Source organism: Perognathus longimembris, chromosome 25, assembly GCF_023159225.1.
Source record: "Perognathus longimembris pacificus isolate PPM17 chromosome 25, ASM2315922v1, whole genome shotgun sequence".
Lineage (NCBI taxonomy): Eukaryota > Metazoa > Chordata > Mammalia > Rodentia > Heteromyidae > Perognathus > Perognathus longimembris.
Window position 1 is genome coordinate 16187704 of NC_063185.1, and position 20086 is coordinate 16207789.

At 51.1% G+C, this 20086-nt stretch overlaps 1 protein-coding gene and 1 non-coding gene across 2 annotated transcripts in view; both read right to left on the minus strand.

The window, feature by feature from the left end:
• Adamts2 (ADAM metallopeptidase with thrombospondin type 1 motif 2) overlaps positions 1-17588 on the minus strand; it is a 142432-nt gene extending 124844 nt beyond the window's left edge. Inside the window, exons 1-2 of the mRNA XM_048334163.1 lie at positions 17395-17588; positions 15983-16377 (exon numbers count right to left, since the gene is read on the minus strand). Coding sequence (XP_048190120.1) covers positions 15983-16377; positions 17395-17539 — 540 coding nt within the window. The 5' untranslated portion in view covers positions 17540-17588. The remainder of the gene's footprint in view (positions 1-15982; positions 16378-17394) is intronic.
• On the minus strand, positions 7780-7945 carry LOC125342271. Its single transcript, XR_007209206.1, has one exon. It is a non-coding gene; the product is annotated as a U1 spliceosomal RNA (small nuclear RNA).
• Positions 17589-20086: the final 2498 nt, after the last annotated feature.

Sequence of the window (20086 nt, forward strand, 5' to 3'; positions counted from 1 at the left end):
AGAAGCAAAGTAAATGTAGTCACTTCACTTGGAGATCTAGGAACGCAAAGCTGAGAAACACCGTCAATTCATTTGGAAGGATTTACTGTGATCACCTGTATTTCGTACTTGTGCCTCTCTGAAATAGGGGTCTGGTTTGCTGAAACGAGGGAAGGTGTAGACTGCTTGGAGCAAATGATCAAGATCATGGGGTCCTCCCCATAAGAACAGCAATGCTGAGGCCTGGCTTTACCAGGTAAAGGGTTTGGTTGTAGTTCTACAGACGATACATACCTTGTACTAGTAGAAGTGGGAACATCCAGCCCGTGAGTCATGAAATCATTTCATACACACAGTAGACACATGCTTCTCATAATGCTTCTTATCAGCTGCCCTTGGCCATCTGCCTGTATTGACAATTTTGTATAGCCTGAGACGATGTTAAAAATATCCAAACAGTCCTTGGCAGCAAAAAAAGGTTCTCAATCCCTATAAGAATTGTTTCTAACTCTGCTCACTGAAAATGAAGATCTATGTCTAAACTGAGAATGTCATTAATCTGGAATAAGTAGGTCCCAGGTATTCTGAGTAAATGGTCACATGTGTATTATAAATTCAAAGTGTTTCTAGATATCTACAATAATAACCTGCTATAAAATATGATGGAAAGGATCCTGTTCACATCGCCAATAAAATTCCCTTATTAATAAACTCACTGGGAGACAATTGTAAGAGATTTCAGTCAATGTTCTTTCCCTTTGAAAATTAAACAACATGAAGATGTCATTCACTTATTCAACAAAGATTTGCCAAGGCCCAACTGCATCATGGACATTGTTTTAGGCATGTAATCACAACCATAATAAGGGTCATCTGAGAGTATTATTTAATAGCATAAGAAAACAAACCCAAAGTCCATTTGAAAAATGAACAAAAATATCCAAAGCATTTTTTTAAGTCATAATGATGATATTCGCCCTTTCAGCTATTTGAACATATCCCTAAGCAGCAGTAATTTAAAAGCCTGGAACTAATTCACAAAGAAAAAAATAAAATAAAAGAGGCCAGGCATGGTGGCGCAAGCCTGTGTGTAATCACAGCTCCGGAGGAGGAGGAGGAGGTAGGAGTATCTAGGTTAGAGGCCGATCGTGTCAAAAAAAAATTAATTAAAAGCAAAAGGACTGGGGGTGCAGTTCCTGAGTTCAACCCCCAGTGCCAAACACAGAGAAAGACAGACACAGAAAGAGACAGAGGCAGACTGAGGGAGCAGGGGGGAACAGAAGTAAATCAAATTACCTTATGAATTTCATGGGTGGCATTTTATACCTCCCAAAGTCATGTAGAAAGGGTGAACTAATAAATGAACAATGTAGTAATAATTGGTAAGTAAGTGATGTGAAACTAATTTAGAAAAAAAAAATACCTGAAACCAACTCCTTAGAAAGGTACAGGAAAAACTTATCATTTGAATTAAAGAAATTAGATATTTAAAAACCACAAGGGGTCAGGGGAGTAAAACATAGGAAGCACTTCTTTGAAAGGCTGGTTATTCCTGCAACTGGAATCAACTGGAGACACAGCAGGAAAAAGCTGGCTGTGTGGACCAGAAGAAATAGAAGCCAGCCAGGGGATCTCTGAAAGTACAGACCCACTCACAGTAGCAGAGGGTTAAAAACCAGTACCAAGGAGGACCAATCAGCTTCAGAGGAGGAAAACTGCAGGGTAGCCACAGCCAATCATCACAGACACAAAAGTCTCAACTATAAGGGGGCCACTGACACCCACATAATTAACCAGAAGCTAGGCAGACCCAGTGCTACAGGTCCCAGGCCAGCTCGGTCCCAACAGCTTCCTGCAGACCAGGAAGCCAGGTCCACAGAAGTCCAAGGGAACACCTAGAGGCCAACTGAGGGAAGGCTGTCAGACTGGTAGCCTATCAGGAAATGCAGGCACTAGGGTAGGAAAAAACAACAACCCTACAGTCTGCCCACCTCTGTCCAGATGCCACAGTGACCAAGAGCCAAGGCTGCCCTGACCAGAGTCACCCACAATGGTCCAGTAGTCATGCTGTAGCTGCTCTTAGCTTTGGTTCTTACAGAAGCTCCTCAAAGAGAAGGCTGTAGCAACACTGGGGACCTTGATGGCAGGGAAAGACACCAGGCAGTGTCTACTAAGTAAGACGAGCTAGGGAGGGCCACAGCTCCCTAACAGGAAAGACAGTACCCTCACCTCCAACCCTAACACCCTACATGCAGTGGGGGCTACTCTGGCAGTGCAAGAGTGATATATATCTTGTTTTCTGGGAGTTACACCAGGAATCCAGAGACTGGCTGTCCCAGAAGGGACTGGAACCCCTCCACAACCATTATCTCTAATTGTGTGGGAGGCTGGGGATGCCTGCAACTCTGAGGACAAAGGTTTTATCTAGAACTCCAGCTGTGGTGGCTGTGTGATCTCAATGAGTCACTCCCCCTCTCTGATCCCCACTTTCCTCCCAGCCCTGGGGAATGACTCCTTGCTTTTCCAAGTATGCCTGTTGCCATTGAGGGCCTCTGGATTATGTCCCAGGATGTGAGGTATAAATAGAAAGGTTCTGGCACAGAATGGGGCAGCCTGATGAAGGCCCCCCACCAAGAAAGGGTCCCCTAGAATCCTAATGATGTAGGACTCCAGAAAAGCAGAAAAGGAGATATGGACAGAGAGAGGGGAAGCCAAAGAGGGAAGAGAAATGGGGAGAGAAAAAAAGAAGAAAGGGGAAAACGAAGCTGGAGAGGTGGGAGAATGGGGGAGGGGAGGAGTAAAAAGGGAGGAGAGGGAAAAAGGAAGAGAGGAAGAGGAGGACCTGAGGAAAGAGCATGGTTCAGAGGAACCAGGACCCAACACTACGGGCTCCAACTACCCTCCCCACACCGGACACACACACAGCTGAACTTTAGGGCTGCTCAGACAGAAAACAGACCCTAGGCTCAGCTTGGGACCTCTCTACCTCTGTCACAGGCTACTATGTGTCTTTTCTCTCTCTTGTGACCCAACATGGGCTTTTTTTTCCCTCCCACTAATCAATCCTCCACCTTTCTGGATACCAGCTCCAGGTCCTGTGGTTCAATTCAGTACTACATCGCTTGCCCCTAGGCAGTGGCAGACCCCACAGGCTAAGAGCCCAGTCCCACAAACCAGCCCCACTTCAAAGCCAGTGGCCAATGGCTGGCCTCCTAGACTTCCTGATTCAGTCTTTGCTAGACAGGCTCGCAGGACTCAGGAAGGCATGACTCTCTTGTGATATAAAACAAACGACTCAGGAGAAGCAACACACAGCGCTGAGGTATGTGGGAACTTCAAGCCCTCTCCAGGCTCAACACAAGCTCACCAACCCAGAAGCTGTCCAAGGCCCAGACTCAGGGTGTTATGGATGGATGTTCCTTTTCTCTCTTCCACCCCCAACCTAAAAGCTATTTAGGGATGGCACTACCAGACATCTCATTAGCATATAAAAAGATTCTCATCACTCCAAAGATGCCAAGGGTCTTAGAAACTCTCCCTGGAACCACTGCACTAAGAGCAGATAGCATAATAAAAGATGCTCCCAGCACCCTTATCACTCAGGAAATTACAAGGGTTTTAGGAGGTCTGAGACAGGAACCAGGGATAAAGAACAAATTCCTACTTATTACATCACACACTTATTACAGGGTCTCGGATAAGACACAAAAGCCTGTGACAGAATCCATGCAACCAAGGCCCAGACCTCAGCTCAGGACTAATGATTCCTATCTGTGGAGGGTGGCAGACAAATGGGTGCAGAGACAGGAGGGAGACCCTTGGGACTGGCATCTGGCAAAGTCCATCCTGTACTGCAAAATCAATGCCCAGTTCCCACTAAGTTCCAGGAGCCCTGACATGGACAGCCCACGGGGAGGGGGGGGGGCGGGTCCCAGTCACTGCCTACTTCCCAAGTAGGACTGTCATGTGGGGGGTGAGTGGGAAAGCTGCCTTCCTCTCTGCAGGGCTCTGAATCTCCAGGTCAAGGACCCCGTGCATGGACCATCAATAGCCAACGCATGAAGAGTGGCCAGCCCTCTCCACAATCATTCCTTCCACGTCTCATCCTTGCGCGATGTTCCTTATGAACGAACCCAGCCAATGTTCAATCCCTTTTGCTCTCTCCATGACAAGAGGTAGATGGCCTCACAAGTGGGGGAAACTGAGTCACGGGCCATCAAGAGAACAATCAGGCTCTCAACCAATCCTGGTTATCAGACCTTGTATCTCATGGCCTTTCTCTGGGCCAACGGGTGCCCATACTTGCGTGGGTGGGTAAGACTCTCTCCTATGACCCCTAGGTCCCATTCATTTCTCATAAATCAGACTCTCAGGATGGGGTACAGACATAGACACTGTTTGAAGCCCCCCCCCCCGAATTCCATGCCAGTCAGTGAGAAGATATATCACATAATAGAAAACAATTTTATTCTCTGCAGGATGGCCCCAGATTTCCCGCAGAGGGAACTGCCTTTGTTTTGGGGAGAAAAAAAAAAAGATGCTTTCTAGAATTGAGATAAAAGTTTAACTATGGGTTTGGGAAAGTAATGGACTGTATAAGTAGATATGAGCAGGCCAGAATCTTCTGGAATATACAGGGGATTGAGGGGGCTTGCTCGGGAGAAACTAAAGAGAGGGTACGGGGTGCTGCCAAGTAAGGGAAGAATTTTTTCCATACAGGCCCAGCAGGGAAAGACCGGGAGGTGCTGCCTCCTCCAGCTGGCTAGGAAAAGCCGGCAAAGGCTTTCTGGGAGTCGTTTCTGGCAGGTATAAATGGGGACTGGGCTTCACCTCTGGGCCAGCACAGTAGACAACTAAGGAAAACTGGCAGCAGCCCCCCCACACACACACACTCCAAGCTAAGGACTCATGTCCCTTCCCCAGCTGCAGCGTCGCTGGCTTTGGGGGTAAGATAGTGTGTTAAGACATCTTATCTAGACTTCAGCTCCTTTGCTGATAAAAATGGGATCTGAGAGGACTAGAATTCAGAGGATATTGCCTTCACATGAAATCCATCTTAATCCGCAAGCAAGCATTATATTAAGCAGAGAAACGCCAGGGGCATTCCTATTACAGCCAGGCACAAATGAGGATTGGAGAAGCTGCCTGTTACTTAACATCACTCTGAAGGTTCTAGACAGTGCAGCTTGCAAACAAGAATCCAAACCCATCACTCTTTACAGACGGTACAACAGTATGCCTCAGAAACCCAAGGGAATCTACCAAGATATATTAGAATTAATATCTCAAACTGCCTGATAAAAGATAATTATATAACGATCAACAGCCTTCCTGTATGCCAATGTTACATGAAACAGATTCAATTGGCAATGGTGGAAAAAAAAAAGTCCTTGAAATAACCCTGATTTAAAAATAAACAGATGACCTGTATTTTAAAAAATGTGTAATACTTTACAAAGCAACAGAATTAAATAAACTGAAAGATACATCATGTTCCTGGCACATGCTATAAATTATGTCAATTCCTCCTTTAATTAGTTTTTATGTTTAATTTAATGGCAATCAAATTTGCAAGAGATTGTTTAACCTGACAAAACAATTCTAAAATTCATTTGAAAGAATAAATACATGTGACCAGGCAAGAAAAATTTTTCAAAGGAGAAACTGCAAAAAGGTGGGGAGTGGAAGGGGCTGGAGGAGGGAAGAGAGAAGCGGTAATGAATCCAGCCAGATGTGCAAAAGAAATACGAAGACTGCTTCATAGGGATTCCCTGGTTTTGAAAATCAAATCAAATCAAAAGGCACATAAACTAAATACATTTTACTTAACCTTATAGACAAAAATACCATTTCCACCCATAACCAATATTCTACAATGATCTAAGAGCCTAGAGATGTGATGTGCTTATCTGTATATACAAGGCCTTGGGTTCAATCCCCAGCACCTTCCAAAATATAAAATTAAAATTATCTGTGAAATAGTTACATTCTTGGGGTTGGCTTGTTTGGGGGCATTTTGGGGGTACAGTCTTTGTAATACAGTGTATACTTTACCCACAGAGCACCTCTCAGTTCATCCCCATCACATTTCAAGAGCTCAGCAACCTCATGTGGCTCATAGCTGCCACCCTAAGCAAGCACAGTTCCTATGTCCTATGTACAGCTTTGAAGCCCCAGTAATAAACATAGTTTGGTATTGGCACAAGAGCAAACTACCATAAAAGTAGAATGTATCCAGGACATTGCTTCATCCTGAATTTATCCTGAGCTTTCCTTTGCAACTGACTGAAGATGATTTGTGACATGATTCATTTTAAAAAATACTCATATGTATATATTCACCCACATCCTAGCATTTTGTGCAACAACAGACCACATATAAGACAGTAGTCCCATGAAATTATAAACCCCAGGAACAGCAGCTAATTTTGTGTAGATATATTCTGTGATGTTCGTGCAGGACAAAAATCACCTGGTGACATATTTTTCAGAACATTTCCATGTCCATATACCATATGTGAGTGGCTTTTGTATCACTTTTTTTTTTCAATGCTGGTCTTGGGGGTTGTTTTCAGGGCCCTTGTTCCCTCCCCAAGCTTTTTCTGTTCAATGCTAGTGCTCTACCACTTGAGCCACACCTCCACTTCTGGACTTGGGGTGGTTAATTGGAGATAAGAGTCTCATGGACTTTATTGCCCAGGCTGGCTTCCAACCATGATTCTCAGATCTCAGTATCCTGAGGAGCTAGGATTATAGGCATGAGACTCTGCCACCTGGCTTGTGTCACTTCTTATCACCTCCAGAGACTCTGTCACAGACAGACTAGGCACACAAAGCTTATATACAACATAAACACACCTTCATTTTCCCTGTGGTCCCAATCTCTACTTTTAATAGAAAAATGCCCAAGTTCAAAGACAAAACCTTGAATGTTGGGTACACAGTGCTGTTGGTCCCTCTGCTGCTCTGCGTCCCCTGTTTCTCCATTACCATAGCATCACCATTGTCATCACTACCACCATCAAACCTTGCTTTTAGGACTCTAAGAGGACAAGTTGCTAAAACATTTTCACCTCCATCACCTCTGGACTCAAGACAAAACCAGTGGTCTTATCACCAAAGAGTGGCAGCACTTCTTATCAAGGCCAACTAAGTGGTGCTTTTGCAACACTCCAACTGAGATACCCACAGGATTGGTATTTCTTGTGTTGGGACATCTGCCACCCAAAATGTCTTCAAAAGGTCACAATCTGATGGCAAAAAGGGTACAGGCAGAATGGTGCACAGACGGCAGAAGGTGTAGCTTTGGCATCAATGCCTATAGCTGGAGGAGTGACCACCATGCCATACTTTACCTGGCATAGCCAGTCCATCTCTGGTTACCACAACATGTGACAAAGGACACAAAGTGAGAGAAATAGCCAATTCACAGGGGTGAGAACAATTACTAAGCAGAGACTGTGGTAGCTGGTGTCTACACCTCAAGAGGCTGTGGCTACAGAACCAGGCTGCAGTTTATTCAGAAGCGTCTCCACTTCTTGGTGGCATATAAAACAATTGTGTGACCTATAATTGGTGGCACCTTCAATGCAATGAAATACAGAAACACCCATTCCTGAACTTTGGATCTGGATTAAAAGGTTATTGGTATCCATCCTTCCAATGAACCAGTGACATGGGTGTTGATGGAATTTCCATTTGCAACCCGATAAACTGATTTTCACAGTTGTGAGGGTCAGAGCTGACCACACAACCTACAGCGGTCTCTAGCACACAGTCTTATTATATAAAAAAAAATTCTAGGGGAGAGTTTGTCCCCCACTACCACAGACTATGAAATTTAAGTTTCTCACAACTGGGTAAGTCACAGGGGTCAACACATCCAGACGACAATGGATAAGCCTTACCCTGAGTAAACCACCTCCTGCCTTAGTAATCATGGTAATTTTCTCTGTCAGATAAGTATCCAGCTCACTTTTGAAGTCCATTTTTTCCTGTTAACCACTGAAATGCCTAGGACTAGGGCCCAACCCTTGGTCTTGGATGCTAGTTTCCTTTGCCTGCAAGAAGCAGCAGCATGCCCCTCTCTGTCTGCCCTGGAGTAGACGTGCAGTGTAATTGAAATTCATGGATGAGCCTGAGGAGCTGGCTCCAGGCTCAGTAATAACTTCTCCATATTAATGGCAGCACCGCAGACCCGGTGGACAGCTGACATTTAATATGAAACATACACAGCACAGCAGAGAGTCTCCATACTGGGTCCTCCCATTCCAGAGCGCCTGTCCATGGGGAGGAGGGGATATTTAAGACAAGACCTAAATTCAAGGGCCTGGGGTCCACCTCACCCCTCAGTACTACTGTTCTACTTCAGGATCTTACCCCTGCAAGGTAATCTCTGCCAAGAACACACAGGTGCATATATAGACATGCATGTGCATATATCCTCATCCAAGCTAGGCACACCGGGGCCAGGGAAGCCCAGGGAAGCCCAGGGGACTGGGTAGGCTGGAGGAACCTGATATCTGCCAGGAAATGAATGAACAGCATCCTTACAACGGAGACACACGTGGCCTCACTATAGAGAGGGTGGCCAAAGTGAGAGAGAGGGCTGCCCTCCCTGGACTCAAAAGATTCCCAGTCTCAAAGACCAGCCACTTGGCCTTGGTGACTTTCATGTGGGACCAGGCAGGCTCCACTGTGAGTCTCCCTAAGTAAATCCCAGGAAAGATGCCTCCCCATTCTGACAGCCTCTGCCCCACCCCGGATCTGAGTAATTTCCCTGAGCTTCAGTATCCTCAACTTTAAAAGGGGACAAACAGGCCAGGCATGGGTGGCTCACACCTGTAATCCCTAGCTACTCGGGAGGCTAAGTTCTGAGAATGGCTGTTCGAAGACAGCCCAGGCAGGAAAGTCCATGAAACCCTTATCTCCAATTAACCAGCAAACAAGACTGAAGTGGAGCTGTGGTGCAAGTGGTAGAACGCTAGCCTTGAGCAAAAAAAGCTCAAGGACAGTGCCCAGGCCCTGAGTTGGAGCCCCAGGACCAGCACAGAAGGAATGGAGAGAGGGAGGGAAGGCGGGTCATAGGGAGGGAGGGCAGGGAGGGAGGGAGGGAGGGCAGGGAGGGAGGGAGGGAGGGCAGGCAGGCAGGCAATGGCTAGCTCACATCACGGGATTGCTGCAGGGCTGGCAGACGGTGCTCCAGAGCCACACCATTGGTTTTCCTCAGGCATCTCCTCAGCCTCGGCCGGTCAGCTCGGGCAAAGCAGCCGCAGGAAGACAGCTTTCCCTCCTCAGACTGCGCAGCCAGGGGGAAAGCCCACCTCCCAGCAGCCTTTGCCAGGCGAGAGGAGCACGTGACTCGCGGGAGCCAATCAACACAGCACATTGCATTCTTGGCCTACGGCGATTGGTGATGGGTAGGTCCTAGGACCCAGCCCCATCCAATCAGTGAGGCTCCCACACCAGCGAGCGCCGCCACAGTGGAGTCTCTGGAAGGCGAGCCCCTCCCCTTCTCCACACGACGCTCCTCGAGGCTTGGGAGCGGAGTCGGCGCCATGAGTCCTCAGGGAACACCTTCCAGTCCCCGAATCCCTGCTATGGGAGTGGGTAGATGACCATGCCTTGTCCACGCTCCAAGGTGCCGCCACGGGCCACAGGCTGCCCCTCTGCCAACCGTAAGCACAAACTCGGGGCTAAGTCCCCGGTCATTTCCTCATCCTTCTCTGCCCCATTGCGGGAAGATGCCCCTTTCCCCCTTCCAAATATCCCCCAGGAAGAATGCCGGTGAGACCAGCCAGAAGGATGTGGGTACTCAGAATGTGGGGGTGGCCCTGATGAAGTAAAGAAAGTTCTGGAAAAGTTCTCCAGAGCAGCACCCGTCTGTCCAGTAGCCCTTGCCGCTTGCCAGGCCCATCCAATGATCTTGCTGCCTGGACTGTCCAGGGTACTTCCACATCGGTCCCTGGGGCTTCCACATCTGCTTCTCCAGACCACACCAGGGGCCCTCTGGGCCCACGCTGGGTCTTCACACTGCACACTTTGGCCCGTCCAATGCCAATAGAATCAGAAGCATGGCTCAGGAAGACAGCTTCTCTGAAGAAATTTGGGAGACTCAGGTAGCCAGGAATCATGTTCCCTTTGAGGTAGTGGTCTATCAAGGGAGATGGGACCTGAGCTCATGAGGGTTTCTACCTCTCGCTCCTCTAACCCTGTACCTTCAACTGTGTGTGATCCCCACCTGGCATCTGATTTTGCAACTCCAGCTTTGGAGTGTCTCCAGAAGTATCCTGGAGATGGCTGATTCTGAACACTTTCCACCTAGAGAAACTGAGGCACAATGGGGAGGAGGATAGTTTATCCAGGGTTCTATCTAGAGTTCAGCCCAGCACCTCATCATCCTCAGTCAACCCTTTCCTGTGTGTACTCAGGGGATATTTCCTTTCTCTATTAGTTTTATTTTAAACAAAGGGACCTGAAATCAGATTTCATAAACACCAAAGTGAGGCCATGAAATCACACAAAACCGTGCATGTGCACAAGTGCTTTCCTGTGGCAGGGTGGCAGTTTCTGAGCCATTATCCAAGAGGGCAGGGGCATCTTGATTGAATGGAGACATCTGAGGTGGACCAACCTTAAGTACCAGAGGCACTGGGTCTCTGTGATAAGTACCATACCCTTCCATTTACAGGCTTCCAGTCTCCACTTCCTGGGCACTCTTGTTTCATAGCCCCCAGCTGACCTCCACTCAGTCTGGTGCTCAACCCTTGAACAAAACCAGGGACATCCCTGATATAAATTGCCAAGAAGCAGAGGGTACTACATGACATGGGCACAGTGCCATTAGCTTCGAATGGCATGGGAAAGGGTGCAATTGCACTTGCAAAAACTCCTATACAGAGATCAAGGCACTAAAATCTGGAGCACAATGACCGGAGCACAAGTGTGAAGGGGACTAAGTGACAAATGAGCCAAACTAGGTATAGGGGGCCTTGAATGCTCAGCCAGTGGGTTTGGACTTTTCTTCTTGAAGAGCAATAGGCAGCAAAGGAGTAGTGTAATGTTGTGCGAGGCTGGTAAGGAGAGAGGGTTGCTGGAGAGAGACCAGTCTGAAGATGGAGAAGATGTGAAGACAACAGGGGTTTGGGGTAGGATGGGGTGGACATCCCTGGATCTCAGCTTTCTAGAGTTGTGACTTTGGATATGGGGCTCCTGGAGGAGAAGGGCAATCCTGGGATTGCTCTTCAACGTGCAAGTAGGGTCTGGAAGATTGTGAGAAGACACATATCCACCAAGCAGTATGGCATCATCCAGGGAAGGAATCCCAGGGATAGCAGAGCAAGCATGTCTCCCATAATCCCTCTCCATTTCTAAGTCTAGGGATCTGACCCCCCACCCTCAACACCAAAGAAGGGCAGGAGATTTGACCAGGTCAACATCAACATCCAAGTGATTGGTTTTCACATAGGTCTATGATCCTAGTAGAACCAATTAGATCACTCCCCAGGAGGAAATCCCTGGATTCTTTTTTTTTTTTGCCAGCCCTGGTTGGCCACTGTCCCTGAGCTTCTTCTGCTTGAGCCACAGCGCCACTTCCAGCTTTCTCTGTTTATATGGTGCTGAGGAATTAAACCCACAGCTTCATGCATACTAGACAAGCACTCTACCACTAAGCCACATTCCCAGTCCATCCCTGAATTCTTGAAGGACATTCAGAAAGGTGTGTGTTGTGTTCATAGGAAGTACCTCCTTAGAAGACAAGTAGATCTGCAACTGCAGTTGGCTCTCCCCCCTGGGGGAGGGAACATTCTGAAATAAATACAGAGAATAGCAGTGCTGAGAGACAGATAGCATGGAGTGAAGCCCCTGGATCCAGCCGTGCCTAAAGCTGACATTTTCTTAGAACCACCAGAAAACTAGGTCTCTGTGTCTTTTCTGTTCTACCCAACATGTTCTTGTCACTTAAACTACTCGTGAGTCTTAGGGAAGACAGTAAGCCAAAGAGGAGGCTGAAATCACACTAGGAGGCTGTATAGATCTCTAATAGTCTCAGTCTCTGCTGGAAGACAGTGGGTGGGGTGAAAGAGGCAGGGCAGAACTTGAGTCTCCACTTCGATCACCCACCAATGAGGACTCAGAACACCCACAAGGAGCTGCAGCTGAAGGCAGGTGACTGACCAGTCGGTGGTCACCCAGTCACCATGACTGCCCCGAGCTCCCCTCTGGGTCACTCAGAGACGCTCACTCTCCTGACTGAGAAAATCTCAGGAACTGAAATAGGCACGCTCAGAAATATCTTAAAGAACCAGATGCTGGTGGCTCACACTTATAATCCTAGCTGCTTTGGAGGCTGAAATTGAGGATCAAAGTGCACACACACACACACACACACACACACACACACACACACTCCATGTCGGTTGAAAACTCTCCTGTAGCAATGTGACATACAAGAATCATTTTTCTCTCATTCATTGTGAAAAGGCAGATTCATAACCCTTCCAACCGATACTATGAACAATTTCCAACTAGGAGCTATGAAAGATGCTGTACATACACTTATGGGCCTCTCGGGAAATAAGATACACAATCTATCTTACCATGTGTGCTTTTGTTTGGGATATGTGGCTTGTCCACCTGACTCTAGTAGAGTTGGTATCTTTCTGGAGGGGAAAAAGAAACACCCAAAAACTTAAGTCACTTTAGGGAACAGCACCTCCTATCCTTCCAAAGGGGATTCGATGACTAAGCCAATGTGTACCCCAGCATAGCTTCAGCGATACACAGAACTCACCTGGGGTTAGCAGGAAAAGACAGCTTGCAATTGCTGGGGTCCCTCCATTCATCGCAAAAGAGCCCCATCTGAAAGCAAAGCCAGCACACGGGAAGGCAGACGAAAGAAGTTGTGACGCTCTGCGTGAGCTAGTGGGAGCACCTGGATCTAGCCGTGCCTGAAGACTTACCATCACACGAGCTACTAAGTTTCCCTTTCTGTTTACACTAATTTGACTTGTGTCCTCTATCACTTGTAACTTAAGAGGACAGTGACCGATAGTTATAGTGGGTTAGATTAGATTAGAGTCCCCTAGTACTACACAGGTTAGGATACTGATGTTGACAGTAATCAAAGTCATTACTGCCCTCCTGAAAAGCAAAAAAAAAAAAACACTCTTAATTCTTCAGGACTGAGTAAGCAGATAAACACATATGTCCCAGGACTAAGGAAGGACAACAGGCCGCCTGTGGCTTTTGGGAGAGAGACAACATACCTAAGCATTGAACCTCCAGCTGCCTTCATTTGCCACATTTGTCATGCCCCGCATGGCTCGCGCCCACTCCATGGCATCGCCACACATCTTTCTGAGAGTCTAGTCACACTTATTCTGCAAAGAACGGGTTCTGTGGTCGCAGCTGTGTGGCAAGTGCTGGCTGACAGAGTTGGCGAGATTTCTTTATTACAGAACTTCTCGGGCCTAATAGGCCTCATCTTTCTAAGATCCATCTTTCTAGGATGGATACAACCACAGGCTTTCCCACAATGCTTTGTTCACCAAACCCCACTTGCTAAGAGCAACCTGTGGTGTATCTCCCTTGGAATGTTCTTAGAGAAACAGGGGAAGAGAACCTTGCCATCTTGAACAGTGGTTCCAGGACTAGGAGCAGGGACCTGTGAGCTGACTAGAACTGCAGGACCTCAGACTCCCCTCCAGAGGTGGTAAAGCTGAATCTGCATCATTGTTTGAGACCCCAGGGAGCTGCATGTATAGCAAGCCTCCCTGGCCTGCTTTGCTGTATTGAAGTCCCTAGCAAGGAAGAGCATGAGCCATGGAAGGAAGGGGCTTCGGGCAGTCCCATGATGAAGGATACAGGCTGCTGGGTGGATTCATGCATGTGTCCACATAAGGTCCCTTGAGAGGAAGTACACAGGCATAATTTACTCGTTTAATTACAGCTCAGCATCTTCCACCTCCCCAGGCTAGGGAACACTGTGGCAGAACAGACCAGACAGAACCAGAACAGACTCTACCCTCTCAGCCTCTATGGCCCAGTGCAAGTTACTCAAAGGGTAAAGACATTCGTTATTACGAAATCAGAATGGGTACACCCACATGTACACGCAAAGAAAAAGGAAAGACAAAAAAAAAAGAAGGTGGAATGACATTGTCCCGCTGTCTCAAAGGCCATGATTGATGGCACTGAGGGCCACTCAGGCAGGCCAGTGTTCTTTCCAGCCCTGTCTTGCACCTCTACCTGCGGATGTCCAATGCCTAGGACATCTCAGCATGCCTGTCCTGCCCAGGCCAATTCACATCTGGAACCTCATGAGTACCTCTTTCCACCCGCTTGCCAACCTACATCTTTGCCATCTGGCAACTGGTTCTTCAAGGCCTCATTCAAGTAGTCCACTAAGAGTGTATTCTCGAATCTCTGGTTAGATGCCCTTCCACTTATCTGCCCCTGGGTTAGTACCAGGGCCTGTCACATTTCTGGCCAGTCCAAAGGTACTGGTTGAACCAATTACCAAATGAGTAGCAGAGCAATCGTCCCCCTCCCCCATGATCCCCACTGGAGATAAACTGATCACAGGAGTTGAGCCACCTGCAGAACAGACACCTCCATGTCATTCCCCCCACCACATCTACCCCATCTCTTCAGCCATGATTTCCTCACATTCTAGGAAATCTACCTGCAGCATATAGTGAGACCTACCTGGGAGGCCTGACACACTCTCAGAAACATTATGGGACATAAAGAGACATTGTCTTTGAGCCCAAGCCTTCCAAGGACATTTATAGTTTGCAATATGCCCATCTTCAAACTAAATCCAACCGAATTCCAACCGATTTCTCTGAAGCAACAAGTGATATTTCCTGTGTGTCCATAAAAAGAACTCCAGTGGTTCCAGGGCTTAGAGTGACTGCTGCCAGCTGTGCAGAGGGCAGGATGAGCTGGGATGTCCAGGGGAACTGGACTGTTTGGGGGGCTGGGAAAGTGGCCACTGGCCAGGAGCAGGAGTGCCCCGAGCAGCAATTAGAGCGGAACCCACAGTGGGCGGTTTTAGGCCAGCATAGCCGGCCTGACCACCACACACCCAATCCAAAATAGAAAACTGCAGTGGCTTCCGCCATGTGCCAGGTCTCCGGAAGGCTGGACAGCATCACCAATGTCAGCTTCTTCCCTGAGCATCGATCTAGGCTTTCTTTATGGCTCCCTTGTGCCCCAGCTATGGTTCCTTGGGGTCCCCAAAGCAGGTGAACTTCCTGGTGTACAATAGCTGCTTTCCTCTTACCCTCCACTCCATCCCACCCTTCAAACCCAGCCCTTGGGCACCAGAGCCTTCATTGCCAAATGCTCCCCTCCTCCTTGGCTTAAAATAACCAATTGGAGTTGTACAGGAAACCACAGTATAATAATCAGGGGTTCTGGGTCAGCCAAGGGGCAGAAGGCTAAAGGGGCATTCCAGCATCATTGTCTGCTTCCTGGGGTGGGCATCACCTGTGCAGGGGGCCAGCACCCCCCCCCACTACACCCTGCTACAGTGCACAGGCACACATGCGTGAGCAGAAACCCACAGACACATACATGTTGGAGAGACACCATCACATGTTCCCACAAGCATCCTGAAACACACATGCCAATGCACATACCAACCTATAGCTGCATGCAAAACATAGACATGTGCCCATAGGTATAGAGACCCCCCCCCCAACACACACCTCATTCTGCTACTTGGTAAGGACTATGGGGCTGGAGGTGGGGTGCTTGCCTAAAACCACGCTCCTCTCAGACAAATCAAAACAAGTTGCCCTGCAACCAAAACACCTTCAGACATGCCCATGCTTCCCTAAGCACCAGGAAGACAGGGATGGTCCTCCGCGTAGAAGGTGGGGACTCCCGAATCACCGGCTTTTGATGCCCAGGCAAGCAGAGACAGACAGACAGACACACACACACACACACACACACACACACACACACACACACACACAGAAAAAGTACTCACCAGCCCATCGCAGTTGCTGAGTGCCACGGAGGAGGCTTCAGCTACGCCCGCCACGTCCCCCACATAGAAGCAGGTCCCAAGCAGGGGTTCCACACGGGTGGCACCGCTCTCCTCCTGCCATTCCACCGTGGCCCCTGGAGCCACGAGGCGGGCATTGGGTCGCAGCCGTAGGTGCAGGTCTCGGCCGAAGACCGTGACATTGTAGAAGAGGTGTCTGCCGGGGTCCTCCCCGCTGCCCCCCGGGAAGCCCGAGGTCTGGAGTGGGGCAGCCCTGCGGGCTCGAACCCCCGCACCAGCCGCCGCCAGCGACACCACGTGGGACACCCAGCGGCCCTGGGCGTCAGTGCGCACGGGCACCGCCAGGATGCGCTCGGCTCCGCGCCCCGGGGGCCCGCCTGCAACGGGAAAGGGGAAGGGGCGTTAGACCGGCGAGGACCCCGGTGACTCCTCACCGCGACCCCCGCGTCCCCAGCCCTCACCTCAATGGAAAAGAAGGAGCACTAGAGCAGGAAGCCCCCCGAAAGCTAGCTCACACCTCCCCGTCCTTCTGGCATTGACTGGACCGCCGCTCCGCAGCCACGCCGCCCCGGCCATCCCCCTCGAGGGCCACACCAGCTCAGAGTTTTGCCCCCTGCGTGGCTCCAGGTTGGGGTTCCGGGGGGACCCCGCAGGTTCCCCCCAGGGGACCCACCCCCCCGTCGGAGCGTCCCCAACCTCTTGAGCCTGCCACCCTTGCCAGGATGAGGGGCTTCTCAGCAGCCTTTCTTGGTTGGTCCCCTAACCGGGTCCCCCCCGCCCCGACACCTCGGGCGACCCCCAGCTGCCCGGGAGCCCTCATCACGGGCCTCCGGAGCCGCACGGGCGGCCTGTCCTCGGTGCCCGGCTCCTGCCCAGCCGGCCGCCGGCGCCCTCTCCCCGCGCGCCTAAGCGCAGGGTGGGGTGGAGCAGGGTCCCGCGGATTCCCAAGGACCCGCTCCCGGGCTCCCCGACCAATCCCCGGGGCCCGAGGCGGCGCGCCCCGCACCGGCTCCTCCCGAGCGTCCCCCGGACGCGAGCACGGGCGCCCGCCGCCGCGCCCTGGCTCCCCAGGACCCGCCGGAGCCGGCTGTGCGCGCTCCGCCGCCGGGCTTGCCCGGCCCTCCCGGCTCCACGCCCCGCGTCTCCGGAGCCGCGAGCTGTCCCGAGGCTCCCCCCGGCCCGGGGCGCCCCCAGCGCGACCAACCGGGACCCGAAGTTGGCCAACTTGGCCCCGGGCGGGCGGGGCGCGCAGAGTTTGCCCAAGTCGGGCTGGACGACGCTTGGGGAAGGGGGCGGCGGGGCGAGGCGGGGCCGGGCCGGCGGGGCGGGGGGCGGGGGGGAGCCCGCGCTGGGGGAGTGCCCGAGGCGGCGGGGAGGACCCGAGCCGCACTCACCTGGGGGGCCCGCGGCGACGGCGACCCGGGCGATCGCGGGCGGCGGCAGCAGCAGGAGGAGCGGCGGCGGCGGCGGCAGCAGCAGCAGCAGCAGCAGCAGCGCGGGGCAGAGCGGGCGGCGAGCGGCTCCCGCCGGCGGATCCATGGCAGCCGGACCGCAGCCGGGGCCCCGCACTCGCAGCCGGCGCGAAAGTTCCCCGCGCGCCGCCCAGCCCACATCTGGGGGCAGCTGGAGCCGCCCGCAGCTGCAGCACCGCAGGGCGCGGGGCGGAGGAGGCGAGGCGCGGAGGAGAGGGCGGAGGGAGGGAGGGAGGGAAGGCGGGGAGGGAAGGAGCGAGCGAGCGAGGCGGGAGGGAGGGAGGGAGGGAGGGGGGAGGCGGACGGGGAGGAGGGCGGGGACGGCGGGCGCCTCAGCCTGCGGTGACCCGGCGCTTCTTGGCGAGCCTGCCGCCGCCGCCGCGGTTCCCCGATCGCAGCGGAGCGGAGACGCCCCGAGGCGGCGTTAGAGATGCGCTCCGGACCGGGCGCGGGGAGCCCTGACACCCGACACCCGACACCCTCGTGCGCGCCCCGCGCCCTCGTGGCGCACCACCTGGCAAGGAGTGGCACCGCCCCGAGCATCCCCCTCGGGGCGCCCGGGTCCCATCCCGCACTCCAGGGGCCGGGGGCCCCGCCCGCCTGCTGCCCCCCCCCCCCGCCCTGGTCAGCTGGGGGCTGAGGCCACCAAGGCCGGTAGATGCGACGTGCGGTTCCCGGGGCCAACCCCAACCAAAGATCAACTTCTGCCCTGGCGGGGAAAGGCAAGCTTCCGTTAGTTCCCCAACTCTTCTCTGTCCTGGGCTGGGTTCCGATGATCTCTGTAACCCTCTCTTGAAGACTTTTCACTCGCCTCCCACAGCCGTCAAGTTCCCGTCCTCCAGGTCCTCCGTGGGCCTCTCTGCGGTGTGGCAGTCCCAGCCCCCACCTGAAGGGGTCTCTCGCGGCTCTGTCTCCTTTCCCAGCAAACGTTCAGCCCGGACAAGTTGATCGGGAAAGCCCACTGCCAATACCAGGACTCTCCAGCAAGGTCCTGGACATCTCCATTTCCTAAAGTCTCTGTCCTTCCAGGCGTTGCTCCGGGGACAAAAGTTCCTCCCGGAGTCCTTTTCTGGCATCCCCCTCAGGCTTGTGTCTGTTGAAACATCTTTGCAATACCATCCCCAACTCTGGTTCACTTTCCCAGAAGGGACACCTGCCCCTTTGATCTTCTCATCCACTCTGTCCGGGCCTGTGTGACCAGAAAGACATGGCCAGGGACAGAGTGCCCAGAGGTGGCTTAGGCCCCTTCTGGGGTGAGGGTACCAGCACAGGAGTATGATATGAAAACACATGACCGACCTACACAACCAGCTCTTGCTGTGATTTTTTTTTTTTAACTCAGGACCTGGGTGCTGTCCCCCTAGATTTTTTTCAGGCTCCACCACTTGAGCCCACAGCTCCACAGCTGGTTAATTGGAGGTAAATGTCTCATGAACTTCCCTGCCTGTGCTGGCTTCCATGGCCCCAAAGCTGGGCATCTGGAGGATTTATCAGTAGGAGCTGGAGTTGATCTTGAAGGCTAAGGAAGCCAGGCAGCCCAGAGATGGGATTCACTAAGCGCCAGGCAGAATCTATGTGTACATCCTCCTGTCATGGTCCTGCTTTTATTCTCCTCAAAATATGAATGTACCCCAACTAGCAGCTTCTTTTAAGAGTCTCATGAGCCACCTTGGTCACTTTCTTGCCACAGTTACAGATATTAGCATATTCTCCTATCACCCTTAGTTATTTCTTTATGTAGCACTCAGTAACTTATTTAAACACTTATTAGAGGTGATGTGGTGACAGACTCCTGTCATACAGGCTACTTAGGAGGCAGAGATCAGGCGAATCTCAATTAGAGGCCAGCATTAGCAAAAAGTTCACAAGCGCCCTCCCCCCATCCCAATCAATAAGTTGGTCCCAGTGACTTAGGAGGCATAGGTCAGAAGATCAATGTCTAAGGCTATCCTCAGGGAAAAAAAAGTGAGACCCTAATTGAAATATAACTGCAATAAAAAGAGCTGAGGGCATGGCTTTGGTGGTAGAGCACTTGCCTGACATGTGCTAAGCCCTGAGTTCAACTATTCCTCTGCTTACACAAGACATGGAGGGGGAAGACCCTCAATAAGGGCCATGAGAGGGTTGAGACAGAAATCTCTGATCTCATCAGAAAGGTGGACGGACTGAGAAGGACTAATCCCGCATGCAAGGGAATCCTAGCTCCTGAGAGGACTGTGGAAATGAATATCCAGCAAGTGTTAAGATACTTGCACTATGTCAGGTGCCAGTGGCTCACATCGGTAATCCTGGCTATTCAGAAGGCTGAGAGATGTAAGGATTGTGGCTCAAAGTCAGTCCAGGCAGGAAAGTCCATGAGACTCTTACCTCCAACTAACCACCAGAAAACCGAAAATGGAGCTGCGGTTCAAAGTCACAGAGCACTAGCCTTGAGCAAAACGCTCAGGAACAGCATCCAGGCCCTGAGTTCAAGCCCCAGAACTGACCTAAAAAAAAAAAAAGATACTTTGACTAGTATAATTTTTTTTAAGATTTATTTCTTGAACAATCCAGACAATCCTGTTCCTTCCCCTGTCACCTCTGGTCTCCAGAGATCCCATTCAGACCAGGCTCA